The sequence below is a fragment of the Esox lucius genome, chromosome 5 (genome assembly GCF_011004845.1).
Source record: "Esox lucius isolate fEsoLuc1 chromosome 5, fEsoLuc1.pri, whole genome shotgun sequence".
In the NCBI taxonomy this organism is placed as follows: domain Eukaryota; kingdom Metazoa; phylum Chordata; class Actinopteri; order Esociformes; family Esocidae; genus Esox; species Esox lucius.
In genome coordinates this window covers 30,886,747-30,902,223 of record NC_047573.1, presented here as the reverse complement: position 1 = coordinate 30,902,223, position 15,477 = coordinate 30,886,747, and the positions used below count along the sequence as shown (strand labels likewise).

At 38.1% G+C, this 15,477-nt stretch overlaps 1 protein-coding gene across 4 annotated transcripts in view; it reads right to left on the bottom strand.

The window, feature by feature from the left end:
• Positions 1-4,314: 4,314 nt before the first annotated feature.
• Positions 4,315-15,477, bottom strand: part of LOC105030023 (integrin alpha-M) — a 66,936-nt gene continuing 55,773 nt past the window's right edge. For 2 of the 4 annotated variants that reach the window (XM_013133034.3, XM_013133036.3), the window contains 10 exons: positions 14,675-14,773; positions 14,062-14,141; positions 12,069-12,155; positions 11,855-11,933; positions 11,673-11,771; positions 11,456-11,536; positions 11,131-11,241; positions 10,646-10,759; positions 10,439-10,549; positions 4,315-5,178 (listed from right to left, as the gene is read on the bottom strand). In XM_013133034.3, the coding sequence (XP_012988488.2) occupies positions 5,083-5,178; positions 10,439-10,549; positions 10,646-10,759; positions 11,131-11,241; positions 11,456-11,536; positions 11,673-11,771; positions 11,855-11,933; positions 12,069-12,155; positions 14,062-14,141; positions 14,675-14,773 (957 nt within the window). In that variant the 3' untranslated portion in view covers positions 4,315-5,082. Of the gene's footprint in view, positions 5,179-10,438; positions 10,550-10,645; positions 10,760-11,130; positions 11,242-11,455; positions 11,537-11,672; positions 11,772-11,854; positions 11,934-12,068; positions 12,156-14,061; positions 14,142-14,674; positions 14,774-15,477 lie in introns of those variants that run through there. The other 2 variants (XM_020044340.2, XM_020044341.2) reach the window with 2 other exon arrangements.

Genomic DNA, 15,477 nt, shown 5'->3' with positions numbered 1-15,477 from the left:
TGTAAAAGAATGAGACAAAGAAAATCATGTCAGAACTTTTTCCACTTTTAATGTGACCTATAATGTGAACAATTAAATTGAAAAAACAATTGAAAAATGTAATCCTTACAATAACCTGGTTGCATAAGTGTGCACTCCTTCTTATAACTGTGGATGTGGCTGTGTTCAGAATGAATCAATCATATTCAAACTCATGTTTAATAGAAGTCATTAAACACCTCCCATCATTTAAAGTGACTGATTAATCACAAATAAAGTTCAGCTGTTGTAATAGGGTTTTCCTGACATTTTCTTAGTTGCATCTCAGAGCAAAAGCCATGGTCTGCAGAGAGCTTCCAAAGCCTTAGAGGGATCTCATTGTTGAAAGATATCAGTCAGTAGAAGGGTACAAAAGAATTTCCAAAGCATTAGATATTTTGGTACAAAACCTTGAGGTGTCTGTTAGTAAGCTAAAGATGAAGAGGACGTTCACCTTTCAGCACGGCCACGAATCCACAAAAGCATGGCTTAATCAGAAGTAGATTAACGTTTTGGAATGGCCCGGCCAGAGCCCAGACCTGAATCCAATTGAACATCTGTGGGGTGATCTGTGGAGGGCTGTGCATTGGAGATGTCCTTGCAATCTGATGGATTTGGAGCGCTTTTGCAAAGAAGAGTGGGCAAATATTGCCACGTCAAGATGTACCATGCTAATAAACTCCTACCCAAAAAGACTGAGTGCTGTAATAAAATCAAAAGGTGCTTCAACAAAGTATAAGTTTTAGGGTGTGCACACTTATGTAAACAGGTTATTGTGAGTTTAAATTTTTTCCCCCTCAAAGATTTCAGTTAGTTTTTCAATTGAATTAGTATAGGTCACATTAAAGGCGGAATAATTCTGACATGATTTATCTTTCTTTAACATCACAAGAATCTGGCTGTTTAACAGGGGTGTGTAGACTTCTATATCCACTGTATGTCCCTACTATAATTAATATGGTTGCATATCGAGACTAGGTGGACGAAAGGAACCGTGGAAATAGTGAATATGTAAATGTATTCATTCACAGATTACTGCAGGTCCCTAAGCTGAGCCAGATTGAGTGCCTTGGTTGTGTTCAGCTTTCAACTGTTGTGATGGAAATTCCAATGTATCGACACTCGGAGTAAGGAACACAGAGACAAAGTTCTCTTTGTACATTCAAACAGTTTTATTAACTATTATGCACATATGAGAGACACGTCAACCGCTTACACACACATAATCGTCTGAGGAGTCTAACTCCATACATGAATAATCCGTATTTATTACATAGAAAAGGGGTGTGTTAAGATGCTGCCATCTGTTTACCCCAAAGGGCGGGCTGTACCCCCACCCTATCCTTCTCAACTCCTGAGGAGACACAATGTCTGGATAGTCAACAGAGACACTAAAGGGTTAATTCAGCGTGGCATTGATTCAACAAGGTGCTGAAAGCATTCTTTAGAAATGTTGGCCCATATTGATAGGATAGCATCTTGCAATTGATGGAGATTTGTGGGATGCACATCCAGGGCACCAAGCTCCCGTTCCACCACATCCCAAAGATGCTCTATTGGGTTGAGATCTGGTGACTGTGGGGGCCATTTCAGTATAGTGAACTCATTGTCATGTTCAAGAAACCAATTTGATTCGAGCTTTGTGACATGGTGCTGGAAGTAGCCATCAGAGGATGGGTACATGGTGGTCATAAAGGGATTGACATGGTCAGAAACAATGCTCAGGTAGGCCGTGGCATTTAAACGATGCCCAATTGGCACTAAGGGGCCTAAAGTGTGCCAAGAAAACATCCCCCACACCATTACACCACCACCACCAGCCTGCACAGTGGTAACAAGGCATGATGGATCCATGTTCTCATTCTGTTTATGCCAAATTCGGATTCTACCATCTGAATGTCTCAACAGAAATCGAGACTCATCAGACCAGGCAACATTCTTCCAGTCTTCAACTGTCCAATTTTGGTGAGCTTGTGCAAATTGTAGCCTCTTTTTCCTATTTGTAGTGGAGATGAGTGGTACCCGGTGGGATCTTCTGCTGTTGTAGCCCATCCGCAAGGTTGTGCGTGTTGTGGCTTCACAAATGCTTTGCTGCATACCTCGGTTGTAACGAGTGGTTATTTCAGTCAAAGTTGGTCTTCTATCAGCTTGAATCAGTCGGCCCATTCTCCTCTGACCTCTAGCATCAACAAGGCATTTTTGCCCACAGGACTGCCGCATACTGGATGTTTTTCCCTTTTCACACCATTCTTTGTAAACCCTAGAAATGGTTGTGTGTGAAAATCCCAGTAACTGAGCAGATTGTGAAATACTCAGACCGGCCCATCTGGCACCAACAACCATGCCACGCCCAGAATTGCTTAAATCACCTTTCTTTCCCATTCTGACATTCAGTTTGGAGTTCAGGAGATTGTCTTGACCAGGACCACACCCCTAAATGCATTGAAGCAACTGCCATGTGATTGGTTGATTAGATAATTGCATTAATGAAAAATTGAACAGGCATTCCTAATAATCCTTTAGGTGAGTGTATATTTTATTCATTCATTACACAGACTGATATATTTCTAATGTTTATTTCTTTTAATTGTGATGATTATAACTGACAACTAATGAAAATCCCAAATTCAGTATCTCAGAAAATGAGAATATTACTTAAGACCAATACAAAAAAAGGATTTCTAGAAATGTTGTCCAACTGAACAGTATGAACATGAAAAGTATGAGCATGTACAGCACTCAATGCTTAGCTGGGGGTCCTTTTGCCTGAATTACTACAGCCATGCGGCGTGGCATGGAGTTGATCAGTCTATGGCACAACTCAGGTGTTATGAGAGCCCAGGTTGCTCTGATAGTGGCCTTCAGCTCTTCTGCATTGTTGGGTCTGGCGTATCGCATCTTCCTCTTCACAATATCCCATTGATTTTTTATAGGGTTAAGGTCAGGCAAGTTTGCTGGCCAATTAAGAACAGGGATACCATGGACCTTAAACCAGGTACTGGTAGCTTTGGCACTGTGTGCAGGTGCCAAGTCCTGTTGGAATATTAAATCTGCATCTCCATAAAGTTGGTCAGCAACAGGAAGCATAAGTGCTCTAAAACTTCCTGGTAGACGGCTGTGTTGACCTTGGACCTCAGAAAACACAGTGGGCCAACACCAGCAGATGACATGGCACCCCAAACCATCACTGACTGTAGAAACTTTACACTGGACTTAAAGCAACATGGATTATGTGCCTCTCCTCTCTTCCTCCTGACTCTGGGACCTTGATTTCCAAAGGAAATGTAAAATTTACTTTCATCAGAGAACATAACTCAATCTAGTCCTTTTTGGAATGCGACAGCTGAAACCCATGTCTTGCATACGTCTGTGCGTGGTGGTTCTTGAAGCACTGACTCCAGCTGCAGTCCACTCTTTGTGAATCTCCCCCACATTTTTGAATGGGTTTTGTTTCCCAATCCTCTCCAGGGTGCGGTTATCCCTATTGCTTTGCACACTTTTTTTCCACCACATCTTTTCCTTCCCTACGCCTATCTATTAATGTGCTTGTACACAGAGCTCTGTGAACAGCCAGCCTCTTTAGCTGTGACCTTTTGTGTCTTGCCCTCCTTGTGCAAGGTGTCAATGGTTGTCTATTGGACAGCTGTCAAGTCAGCAGTCTTCCCCATGATTGTGTTGCCTACAGAACTAGACTGAGAGACCATTTAAAGGCCTTTGCAGGTATTTTGGGTCAATTAGCTGATTTAGAGTGTGGCACCAGGTGTCTTCAATATTGAACCTTCTCACAATATTAAACTTTCCTGAGATACAGAATTTGGGGTTTTCATTAGTTGTCAGTTATAATCATCAAAATTAAAAGAAATAAACATTCTCTGTGGAATTAATGTATACATTATACAAGTTTATCTTTTTGAATGGAATTACTCATAAATCAACTTTTTGATGATATTCAAATTTTATGACCAGCACCTGTACTAGTGGGAAACATGATTCACCTCTCCTGCATCCTGACTTCAACTGTGATTGGATTAATCACTATAACATTATTTTCGGCAGTTAAAGTTAAATGCAACACCAATTACCAAGGAGTTTAACAATTTTAAATGTATTTAGCTGGTAAAATGCTAAATCATCAGTAAGATATTTAAAAAGTAAACAAATTTCACTACTACGATTGGTTTATTTTAGACTATCAATATTAACATTTCTATTATTTTGTGCATGTTCCATATAATTTATCTAAGACATCTGTTTAACTTCAGCCCAGATTTGATTACCGTATACTTTGAGACTGTATTTGCCGTACATTTGTATTTTATTTGACCGATAAACATTTCCAAATATAAACATCTGAAATAATCAAATTATGATAACATTAAGTAATCACAATTACAAGTACAAATTCACCTATTACTCTTTAACTGCTCAGAAAGAAATCATGGTTTCAAACTTCAAACAATCCATGATTGATGACTAGATTGTTCCCAGCAAGCAATTAGCAAGCTACTGTTTGTATTAAAGCATACTCATTCTACACACTGAACTTGGCTTTTATATCATCAAGTTCAGTATTTTTGGTAGCAATATTGTTATTTCACTGGGTCACACTGATTTGTAAATCCAACTTTATAAGGCTTTGAAGTTGTGCATAGCATATCATTCCCAGTTTTGCCTTGTTGTTTTTTCAAGTAACAATTATTATTTTAATTCATTAAGGCTCTTCTTCACTGCAGCAATGAACTAGTATGTGAGTTGGATTCAAATCCTGATCTCACAATAACACAGCTAATTGCAAATCAAGTAACATGTTTTTGTATATCACGTTTCTTTCATAAAGACAGAGCTTTAAACAAGAAAAAAATACAGCAAAAAAAAGAAATATTGCGCATAAAATTCAAAGCATACAAATAAAAACATCACATTTAAGATGTCTAAAAGATTAATAAAAGGATGAAGAAAACAGCGATTTGTTCCAACTCTGTGCAGCAAAATGACTAAACCCATTTGTGGTTTCCGTGAACTCTTTACTTTTGATTTTTAAAGAACCAGCGTTGTTGATTGTTGTTATTCCGCTGGTACAGTTTCTTGTACATCACCCCCTGGTTCATCGGCAGGTGCATCCTGCATCATCTGTTTGAACTGGCTCTTGAAAAACCCAGCCTGAAATAGAGAGTAGATGGTGATATCACTGTAAGAATAAGATGAAACCGAAGCGATGTTCAATTTTAATATTATGGGTTTTCATCCCTTTTTTTGCAAATATGCTGCACCTAAATCATTAAATGTATTTGAACCCATATGCAATTGCAAACTAGATGTTTACCTTCCATTTCTTTGCAAATGTAATGGCTTACCCTTTTTTACATTCCACATTTAAATAATTTAGCAGATGCTCTTTTATTCAGAGTAACTTACAGTAATTGCAAAGATTTTTAAACAACTATCTGAAACAACCACACGATATAGCAGTAAGTGCATTCAAATTGATTAATTTGTTACAGGCAAAAGTCAGTGCTCGAAAGAAGACCATAAAAATTATAAAGATAACATAACATGAAAACAAAAGAAAGCAAACAGAGTGGTGGCAGAAAAACTATTGTAGGTACTCAATGAAATGTGAGTTTTCAGATATTTTTTGAAGATGGGCAGAGACTCTGCTATGCTAGCCTCCAAGCGGAGCTGGTTGGGCAGAAAGTAGGATGTGATGTGGTGTCAATGTCAGGCAGTGATTAGATCAATTAAAATTAGAACAGAGGAGAGAGAGTAAGCTTGGGCAATGTGAAGAGCTTCTTTCAGGGTATAAGGTCAAGAGGGCATGATGTTGGGCAGCCAGCCATCCCTAGCTGCAGGACATCATCTGGTAAAAGCAGGGGGAGAGCGCTTAATGCTTGGCAAAGTTTGGCGTGTGAGGGACCAGTGGGCTGAGTGAATGACATACAGATTACATCAACCTACGTTTGAAAGAACATCCTTTACCAAAATATATTAAAGTTACAGTTAAATAATGAAAATGTTCTTAAAGGGCAGTCTCACAGCTTTAATTTGAGGGTACAAATTGAAGGAAGGGATTAGGAATTATAGCTTTTAAATATGTACCCCTATCTTTTTCAAGGGACCAAAAGTAATTGGACAAAAGCTGTTTCATGGAGAGGTGTGGGCTATTCCTTCATGATTTCTTCATCAATTAAGCAAGTAAAAAGTCTGAAGTTCTGCAAAAAAACTAAAAATGCATCAGTGAGATAGCTGGACGAGTGGCCAAATCAACAGTTTGGAACATTCTGGGGAAAAAACAAACTGGTGAGCTCCACAAAAGACAACAGTCGTGGATGATGGTATGATCCATACAATGGTAAAGAAAAACCCCTTCACAACATCCAGCCAAGTGAAGAACACTCTCCACAAAGTAGGCATATCATTATCCAAGTCTACCATAAAGAGAAGACTTCTCGAGAGCAAATACAGAGGGTTCACCACAAGGTGCAAACCATTCATAAGCCTCAAGAATAAAAAGGTCAGATTAGACTTAGCCAAAAAACATCTAAAAAAGCCTGCCCAGTTCTGGAACAGCATTCTTTGGACGGATGAAACTTAGATCAAGCTGTACCAGAATGATGGGAAGATAAAAGTATTGAGAAGGCTTGGAATGGTTCATGATCCGAAGCATACCACATCAGCTGTAAAACCCGGTGGACCTAGTGTGATGGCATGGGCATGCATGGCTTCCAATGACACTGGTGTGACAGAAGACAGAAGCTGCCGGGTAAATTCTGACGTGTATAGGGACATATTGTCTGATCAGATTCAACCAAATTCAGCTAGTTTCATTGGACTGTGCTTCAGTTTACAGATGGACAATGATGGAATGTCGAATGTTTACCTTGACCACTGTGGATGTGATGTGATCTGTGATATGTACGCTGAACAAAATTATAAACGCAACACTATTATTTTTGCCCCCATTTATCATGAGCTGAACTCAAAGATCTAAGACTTTCTCTATGTACACAAAAGGCCTATTTCTCTAAAAGCTGTCTAAATCTGTGTTAGTGAGCACTTCTCCTTTGCCGAGATAATCCATCCGTCTGGCCATATATCAAGCACGCTGAAAGAATCTATGAGGACTAAGAAGAAAAAACATAAAATTACAGACGGCCCAACTAGGTTTCTACAGCGGATACTACCAAAGAGGCAGAGGGCGTGGTAGAGCTAGAGGACGGGCACAGACTTGAGGTAGATAGGGAGTCTGCGCTAAACATGGCAGGTATGACAATGCCTGCTTTTACCTTGGTTTGCTTGCACATTGTGTTTGTGACTGTTATAGAAATGTGCACTATACCCTGGCTTAAATTGGGATATTTTGGCATTGATTTTGGAAATATGACTGATCATGCAAAAAACCTGTCTTTTATTTAAGGATTGTGATTATATGAAGCCATTTATTATCACAAAGTTGTTTGGCTCCTTTTAAAATCATAATGATAACAGAAATCACCCAAATGACCCTGATTAAAAGTTAATATACCCTTGAATGCTTGAACATTAAAGATGAAATTCCCAGACCAGTGGTTTTTAAATTGTAAGTAGTGTCTGTGTATAAATAGTCGATGTGTTTGTTAGCTCTCATGTGGATGCACTGAGCAGAATAGTGTTATGGAAATGTTTTGAACGGATGCATCCTAATTGATTAATATATCGAGTCCCCATATTTAGATAAGAAAAGGAATGTCGGTTGTGCTGTGGTAAAGGAAGTATGAGGTGCTGAGGTAAATGTGAATCTTTAGCAGGATGGGGGTAGATGCAGAACAATGGGTCTTAGGACAAGATAGAAGAAGATACACAACAAGGGGTATGATGGATAAGGAACACGTGTTGTTTATGTGGTATGACCATGCAGATTCTTATCTCCACCCATTTCTCTATAAGTATCGAATATATTTCCAAATGCTTTAGAGACTCCTCGGACGATTATTTTGTAAGCATTTGACGCATCTCTCTATTTGCAAATAAAATATGCCAAGAGAATTTTGTCTCTGTACTTCCTCCTTGAAGAGTTCTGATCGAAGAAATTGCCATCACAATAGATACTGAGCCATGGGGAGTAGAAAACAACTGTCAAAAGACCTGCATATCAAGGTAATGGAACTTTATAAAGATGGAAAAGGATATAAAAAGATATCCAAAGCCTTGCAAATGCCAGTCAGTAGTCTTCAATCACTTTTTACGAAGTGGAAAATTCTGGGATCTCTTGATATCAAGCCAAGGTCAGGTAGACCAAAAAGGATTCGGCAAAACTGCCAGAAGAATTGTTCGGGATACAAAGAAAAACCCACAGGTAACCTCAGGAGAAATACTGTCTGCTCTGGAAAAGGCGGTGTTGTTGTTTCAAGGAGCACAATACGACAATACTTGAACAAAATGAGCTGCATGGTTGAGTTGCTAGAAAGAAACCTTTACAGCACCAATGCCACAAAAAACCTTTACAGCACCAATGCCTGGTTACAATATCTGAAAACACCTTGACATGCCTCACAGCTTCTGGCACACTGTAATTTGGAGTGACAAGAACAAAATAGGGCTTTGTTTGGAGAGGGGTCAACAAGGCCTATAGTGAACAAAATACCATCCCCACTCTGAAGCATGGTGGTGGCTCACTGATGCTTTGGGGGTGTGTGAGCTCTAAAGGCATGGGGAATCTAGTGAAAAGTGATGGCAAGATGAATGCAGCATTTTATCTGAAAATATTGGTGGACAATTTGCATTCTTCTGCATGAAAGTTGCACATGGGAGGTTCTTGGACTTTCCAGCCTGACAATGACCATAAACACAAGGCCAAGTTGACCCTCCAGTGGTTATTACAGCAGAAAAAGGAGAAGGTTCTGGAGTGGCAATCAATCAGTCTCCTGACTTTAATATCAGTGGTCCATTCTGGGGAGATCTCAAAGACTTTGCATGACCTGGAGGCATTTTGCTGTACCACCTGCAAGAACGTGGGGCCTCATACACAACTATTACAAAAGACTGAACGCTGTCATTGATGCTAAAAGGGGCAATACACAGTATTAAGAACTAAGGGTATGGAGACTTTTTAACAGGTTTTTTCTTTGTTGCCATGTTTTGTTTTATGATGGTGCCATTCTGTTATGACCTACAGTTGAATGTGAATCCAATAAGAAATAAAAGACATGTTGTGACAGCTCACTCAAGTTCTTTACAAACGGTACATATTATCAATTCTCCAAGGATATACAAACTTTTGAGCACAACTGTATACATATATGTTTTTCCGCAGACTTCTATTTTGTTGTAGCAATATGAAGAACCAGAAGTCTTCATATTGCTACAACTCTCTAATGTTGCCTAGCTTCTTAACTTTGGTGGCAGATGCCACATACTGACAAAAATGTGCACATAAAAAAACTCTCCATAAACAAATTAATGTAGTGGGAAAGTAAAAATGTAACGTCTAAAGTCATAAAAGGGTGTTTGTATACTCACAGAACTAATTTCACGCTTACGTTTCAAGTTTTACATATTACTTCTTTTTTAAGATCTTACCCATTTTCGTATTATCTAAAATATACGTACACTTAAGCTTTTGACAGATATCTAACCTGCTTTTTATCAGCGAGACAGACACTTACTGCAAGTTCCACACAGACATGCGTGTGCACAGACACTGCAAGTTACGCTTCTCTGACCTCACTCTCTTGGAATCTATCAGAAAATGTTTGAAATGTTGTTGCTCTCAATAGATTTGAACTCAGGTCTTCCACATGAGAGACACTGTTTTTAACCACTATGCCACGGCATTACACATTTCATCAGTCGCTAGACTCCTTTGAGGATTGTGTTAAACTGACTGTATTGCTTTACCACTGGCCTTTTTAACAGCTTATTAGCCTGCAATAGGCTTACTAGTATCTACTAACATTTTAGGAATAATCATAAGAATTGAGCAATTGCTAGCAAGAATGGAGATGAACTATTCCATGCCAGAAACAGTCGCAATATAACCATGAACAGTTTCATGTTTTAGCCAGTGAAGTTTTTGTCAATACGGAACAATTCACAATGCGTACTTTGCTTTGCCTGCGAGGAGAGACGAACCAGGGATATATAGTTCACAAGTCCGCATCTCTAACCACTACGCTATTTAGCAAGGGGTAGTCAGTCCGTCACTCAGTCAGTCACTCAGTAAGAGACATTCGCTCTTAGCCGACTCCCCTTACGCGGTCTGGCAAAAAAGAAATTAAAAAAACAAATTTGTGGTGGAGCATCACAAGAGGGAAACACTGAATCCTGCTAAATGGTTCTTCTAAAATCGAACTCCCCACAATTACCACAAAACAAAACATTTCTACAGTAAAAGTAAAAGTATTTCATACATGTTGTTTTTTTCCAAAATAGTCAGTCTATATACCTTATACAGCCCAGCAGTGATCAAAGCTAACAGGAGCAGACCTCCCACTGCGCCACCAATGATCTCCTTTGTGAAATCAATCTCAGGGTACACCTCCACTTCAGTTTCAATCTGTAGATGACAAACACATGTAATTTCGACATAGCTGAAGAGGTTAACCAATAATACAAGGTGGTACTGCTTGTGAAAACGACAACATGCTGCTACCGTCTGGACAGGTGGGTTGTTTTTGGAGTCTGAAGAAAAATAGATGTATTGGTTTCTGTCATAATACAGAGTGGCACTGCTGACCAAGCTAAAGCGGGCAGACTCAAGACCAATCTGAGAGAAAAGAGACCAAAAATGTAAAGAATAACATGGGAGGTTGAAGCAGTAAGAAATGTGTTTTATATATATATACACATCTCCGGGGAAAATCTCCAATGTACCTTTTTCTTTCCTTTCCAAAAAAGTTGAAAAGGAAAGTTTTGGGTGAGGAAGAGAAGTGTTCAATTTGCAGTGGTCTCTTAATATTAACCCTTCTGTTCTTTACTCAAAAAATATTCGAATTTTTTGGAAAAGAAAGAAAAAGGTGTAGTAGCTTCTTAATTTTTTCCGGAGCTGTGTACATCACTAGTCATCTATTATTGATTTAGTTTATTAAAACATATTTTGTATTGCAATCATATTTTGCCCATCTTTTCATTTATTACCTGTTCTATCCATCCAGAGCTGATGTTACCAGCAATGCTGTAAGAATTGCGAGCGTCTTTTCTCATGACAACACTGCACACAAACACCCTGCACATTGCAACAGAGCAGTCCTGTAAAACAAAGAGGAAAGATGTAATTGTTTTAAAATCAACATGCTGAAATCCACAAAAGTATGTAATTGTAGGGCAAGATCAATTCAAATGTTTTCTTAAAAGTATAATCTTGATCACCTTAATGTTAAAATACCGTTTTTACACATATTTACTTTATGAAAATGTTTACAAAGCTTTTTTTCCAAAAACACAAAAACAAGCAATATTTCACCACAGCAGCTTTTTTTTTCAGTTTGTCCGCAAAATCTGTTGCAATAGGTTTCTCATCATTCTCTCTGTGACAACCTGGAATCTGAAAAAAACCTTCCTGTCAATCCAAAAACGTGTCTAAATTGACAATTTTAATATGTTTAAATGTTATTTAATTGTATTACATTTGGGAGGTATATGTGGGAGGTTGTTATTCAACAAATGATTTGCATCCTTACATTTAAAACATCTGGATCAGCCCAGATATATTTGTCTCCAAGTTTCATTGGCACCATGATCTTCACAGTAAGATTAAAGTCTCTTACATAATTCACAACCTGAGACAGAATGGCATGATTTCTACATTAGCTCAATTATATTCCACTGACATCAAGACAAATGCATAGGATAGAATTCTTACCACAAATGATTGATTCATGTGTTTCTGCATAGACATTTTCCCAGCAGTGAAATTAATGTACCTGGTAGAATCCTCGTGTCTAAACAGATTAACCAATAAAAGCATTATAAATAACTGACTGTGTTGATTTAGTTGGGATTGTGACCAACATTAATATAAGCATTGAACAAAATATTTTTATGGAAAATAACATTTTATAATTAAAGAAACAAACCTTGTGATCAAAACATAAATGCTGTATTTGACACCAATCATGTTCACTTTGTGAAGTTGACTACCTGGGGCATGTTCATTATTTCCACTAAACGGGATCAGACAGGAATTAGCAATGAATACTGACAACAAGACTTTACCATTACTCAGTATAATATACTTCAAAATATAAAATCAATCAGAAAATGTTCCAAGAAAATAATTGGCGGTGATCTTGAAATGTGAAAACCAAATATAGATTTAAATACTGATCCGATTTATAGCACATTATCCTTAATGTATTTTCAGCTACACAATCAGTTAGACATTAGAATGTGGGGACAGGCAACATGAAACATTATTTAAAGGGGGTGTAAAAATAGAAAACTCACAATAACCTGGTTGCATAATTGTGCACACTCTTAAACTAATACTTTGTTGAAGCACCTTTTGATTTTGTTACAGCACTCAGTCTTTTTGGGAAGGAGTCTATTAACATGGCACATCTTGACTTGGCAATATTTGCCCACTGTTCTTTGCAAAACCGCTCCAAATCTGTCAGATTGCGAGGAAATTTCCTGTGCACAGCCCTCTTCAGATCTCCCCTGTCAGGGAAATTTCTTTAATAATGTATTCTAACTGATTAAACGACTGAGCAACTGTTTAGATGAGAAAAGGAATGTTGGTTGTGCTGTGGGAAAGGAAGTATGAGGTGTTGAGGTAAACATAAAGCACCAGCAGGATAGGGGAAGATACACAACAGGGGGTAGGAAGGATAAGGAACATAGGTGGTTTAATGGTGCGACCATGTGGATTCCTAACCCCACCCATTTCTCTATAAGTATTGAATGTATTTCCCAATGATTTAGAGACTCCTCGGACGATTATGTTGGTAGGCGTTTGACGCGTCTCTCTTATTTGCAAATAATAAATAAACTGTTAATTTGTGCCAAGAGTATTTTGTCTCTGTACTTCCTTCTTAAAGAGTTCTGATCGATAAAATTACCATCACACCCCACAGATGTTCAATTGAATTCAGGTCTGGGCTCTGGCAGGGCCATTCCAAAACGTTAATCTTCTCCTGGTGAATCCATGCTTTTGTGGATTTGGATGTGTGCTTTGGGTCGTTGTCGTGCTGAAAGGTGAACTTCCTCTTCATCTTCACCTGACTAACGGACACCTGAAGGTTTTGTGCCCAAATTGCCTGCTATTTGGAACTGTTCATTATTCCCTCCACCCTGACTAAGGCCCTGGTTCCAGCTGAAGGAAAACAGCTCCAAAGCGTGATGCTGCCACCACCATGCTTCACTGTGGGTATGGTGTTCTTTGGGTGATGGGCAGTGTTGTTTCTGCGCCAAACATACCTTTTGGATTTATGGCCAAAAAGTCCAGCTTTGGTTTCATCAGACCATAACACATTTTCCCAAATGTTTTGGGGGGACTTGATGTTTGTTTTTACAAACTTCAGCCGGGCTTGGATGTTTTTCTTTGTAAGAAAAGGTTTTCATCTTGCCCATAGCCCATTCATATAAAGAATATGGGAGATTGTTGTCACATGTAGCACACAGCCAGTACTTGCCTGCAATTCCTTGCTGTAGGCCTCTTGAAAGCCTCCCTGACCAGTTTTCTTCTCGTCCTTTCATCGATTTTGGAGGGACGTCCAGTTCTTGGTAATGTCTCTGTTGTGCCATATTTTCTCCATTTGATGATGAGTTTTAATGTGATTGGTTAATTCTGAACACAGCCACATCCCCAGTTATAAGAGGGTATGCACACTTATGCAACTAGGTTATTGTAAAGTTTTTATTTTTTATGTTTCCCCCTCAAAGATGTAAGTTTGTTTTTCAATTGAATTGTTCACATTATAGGTCACATTAAAAGTGAAAATAGTTCTGACATGATTCATCTTTGTCAAATTTTTTACATCACAAAAACTGGCATTTTAACAGTGTGTAGACTTTTTAGATCCACTGTAAATAAAAAAAAGTTTTACTAAGTTAGGTCCACACACATACCTTGAGGCATTTGCAGTGAAAGTCACCATTTGTTCAAAGACACTTTTACTATCTATTCCATAGGAGATTACAAAGAAAACCTAGAAAACAACAATGTATAATTTAAAGTTACTTAGTTACTACATACATAGTTGGACTTCAAAATAAAGGTAATGAATCCAATCCTTCTTGAAACTGCCTTATGAGCTTAATTCAAATAATTATATTTCACTGTCTGTACTGTTAGAATTAATGTAAAGTTTCAAAAAAGTATATATAACCTTCATATGGACTGTCAATTATTGTACATGGCAGACAAAATGGTTTAAAGTGGTTACATATCTTCAAGCCCATCCCTCCCATTTGTTAAAAAAGTGTTTGGACTGTGATAACTATTGCGACACTGAACAAAAATATTAATATATATAAATACACCATAAATCATGAGCTGAAGTAAAAGATCCCAGTCATTTTTTACATGCACATATTTGAAACTCTTTAAATTTATTGATTTAATATTGAATTTTTCATTTGACTGATTTCTTTATATACCTTGAAGTTCTATGTTACAAATTCCCCGGTTTTATGCAAAGAACGTTTTTATTAAAAATGTAAAGAAAAAGTAAGGACAGACCTTTGAATTGCTTTTGAAGATGGGCTTATTAATGGTGCAGTCACTCTTTCCCCATGTTACACCATGCTCACTGTCTATGGAGTTACACTCCACTTTTCCCTGGAAAGGAAAATGGTTTTGAAAAAAAATAATTTGAACACCACATGTGCTAACTAAAATCTCTTTCACTCCTCCCAGAGCTTTTGAATACTATGGTTTCTTAATAATGGGCCCATTTTCCTAATTCAAGTCAACAGAATGAAATGGAAAATGGAATGCATTAACAAAAATAATTAATATGCATGCAATGTCTTTCACAGACATAATTGACTGAAATTTTCAACGCTTCATAATCCCCATAAAACATATGTGACAGAATTCTGAAACGAGGTTGTATGCCACATGTCACTACTTTTCAGGATAGACGTTTGTAAGAATGAAAACATGTTCTGTGAGATGTGAATATTCAAGTGACTTAATATGCAAATAACAAACTAGTAAACACAAATAAAATGGAAAACTCAAACCCTTGTTTAACCCGCGGTAAATACAAGTCTTTCTTTGCTCTACATGATTAGGTGGGATAATAAAGGGGCTGTACGTGCTGACATACTGACTTGACATACTGCCAAGTCAACGGTTTCTGTCATAATTACTTGGTCAGTAAGTCATTATGACCCCAGGGTTTTCAAACTTGGACAACTGCAAACCCGTTGCTAGAGCTGTCAACCAAATCACTGCCCTGAAATTAGCTGGTCATGGCATATCTGAGTGGGATCAAGTTGTTAGAGAATACCTTCTGGAGGACAATGATGCCATGACCC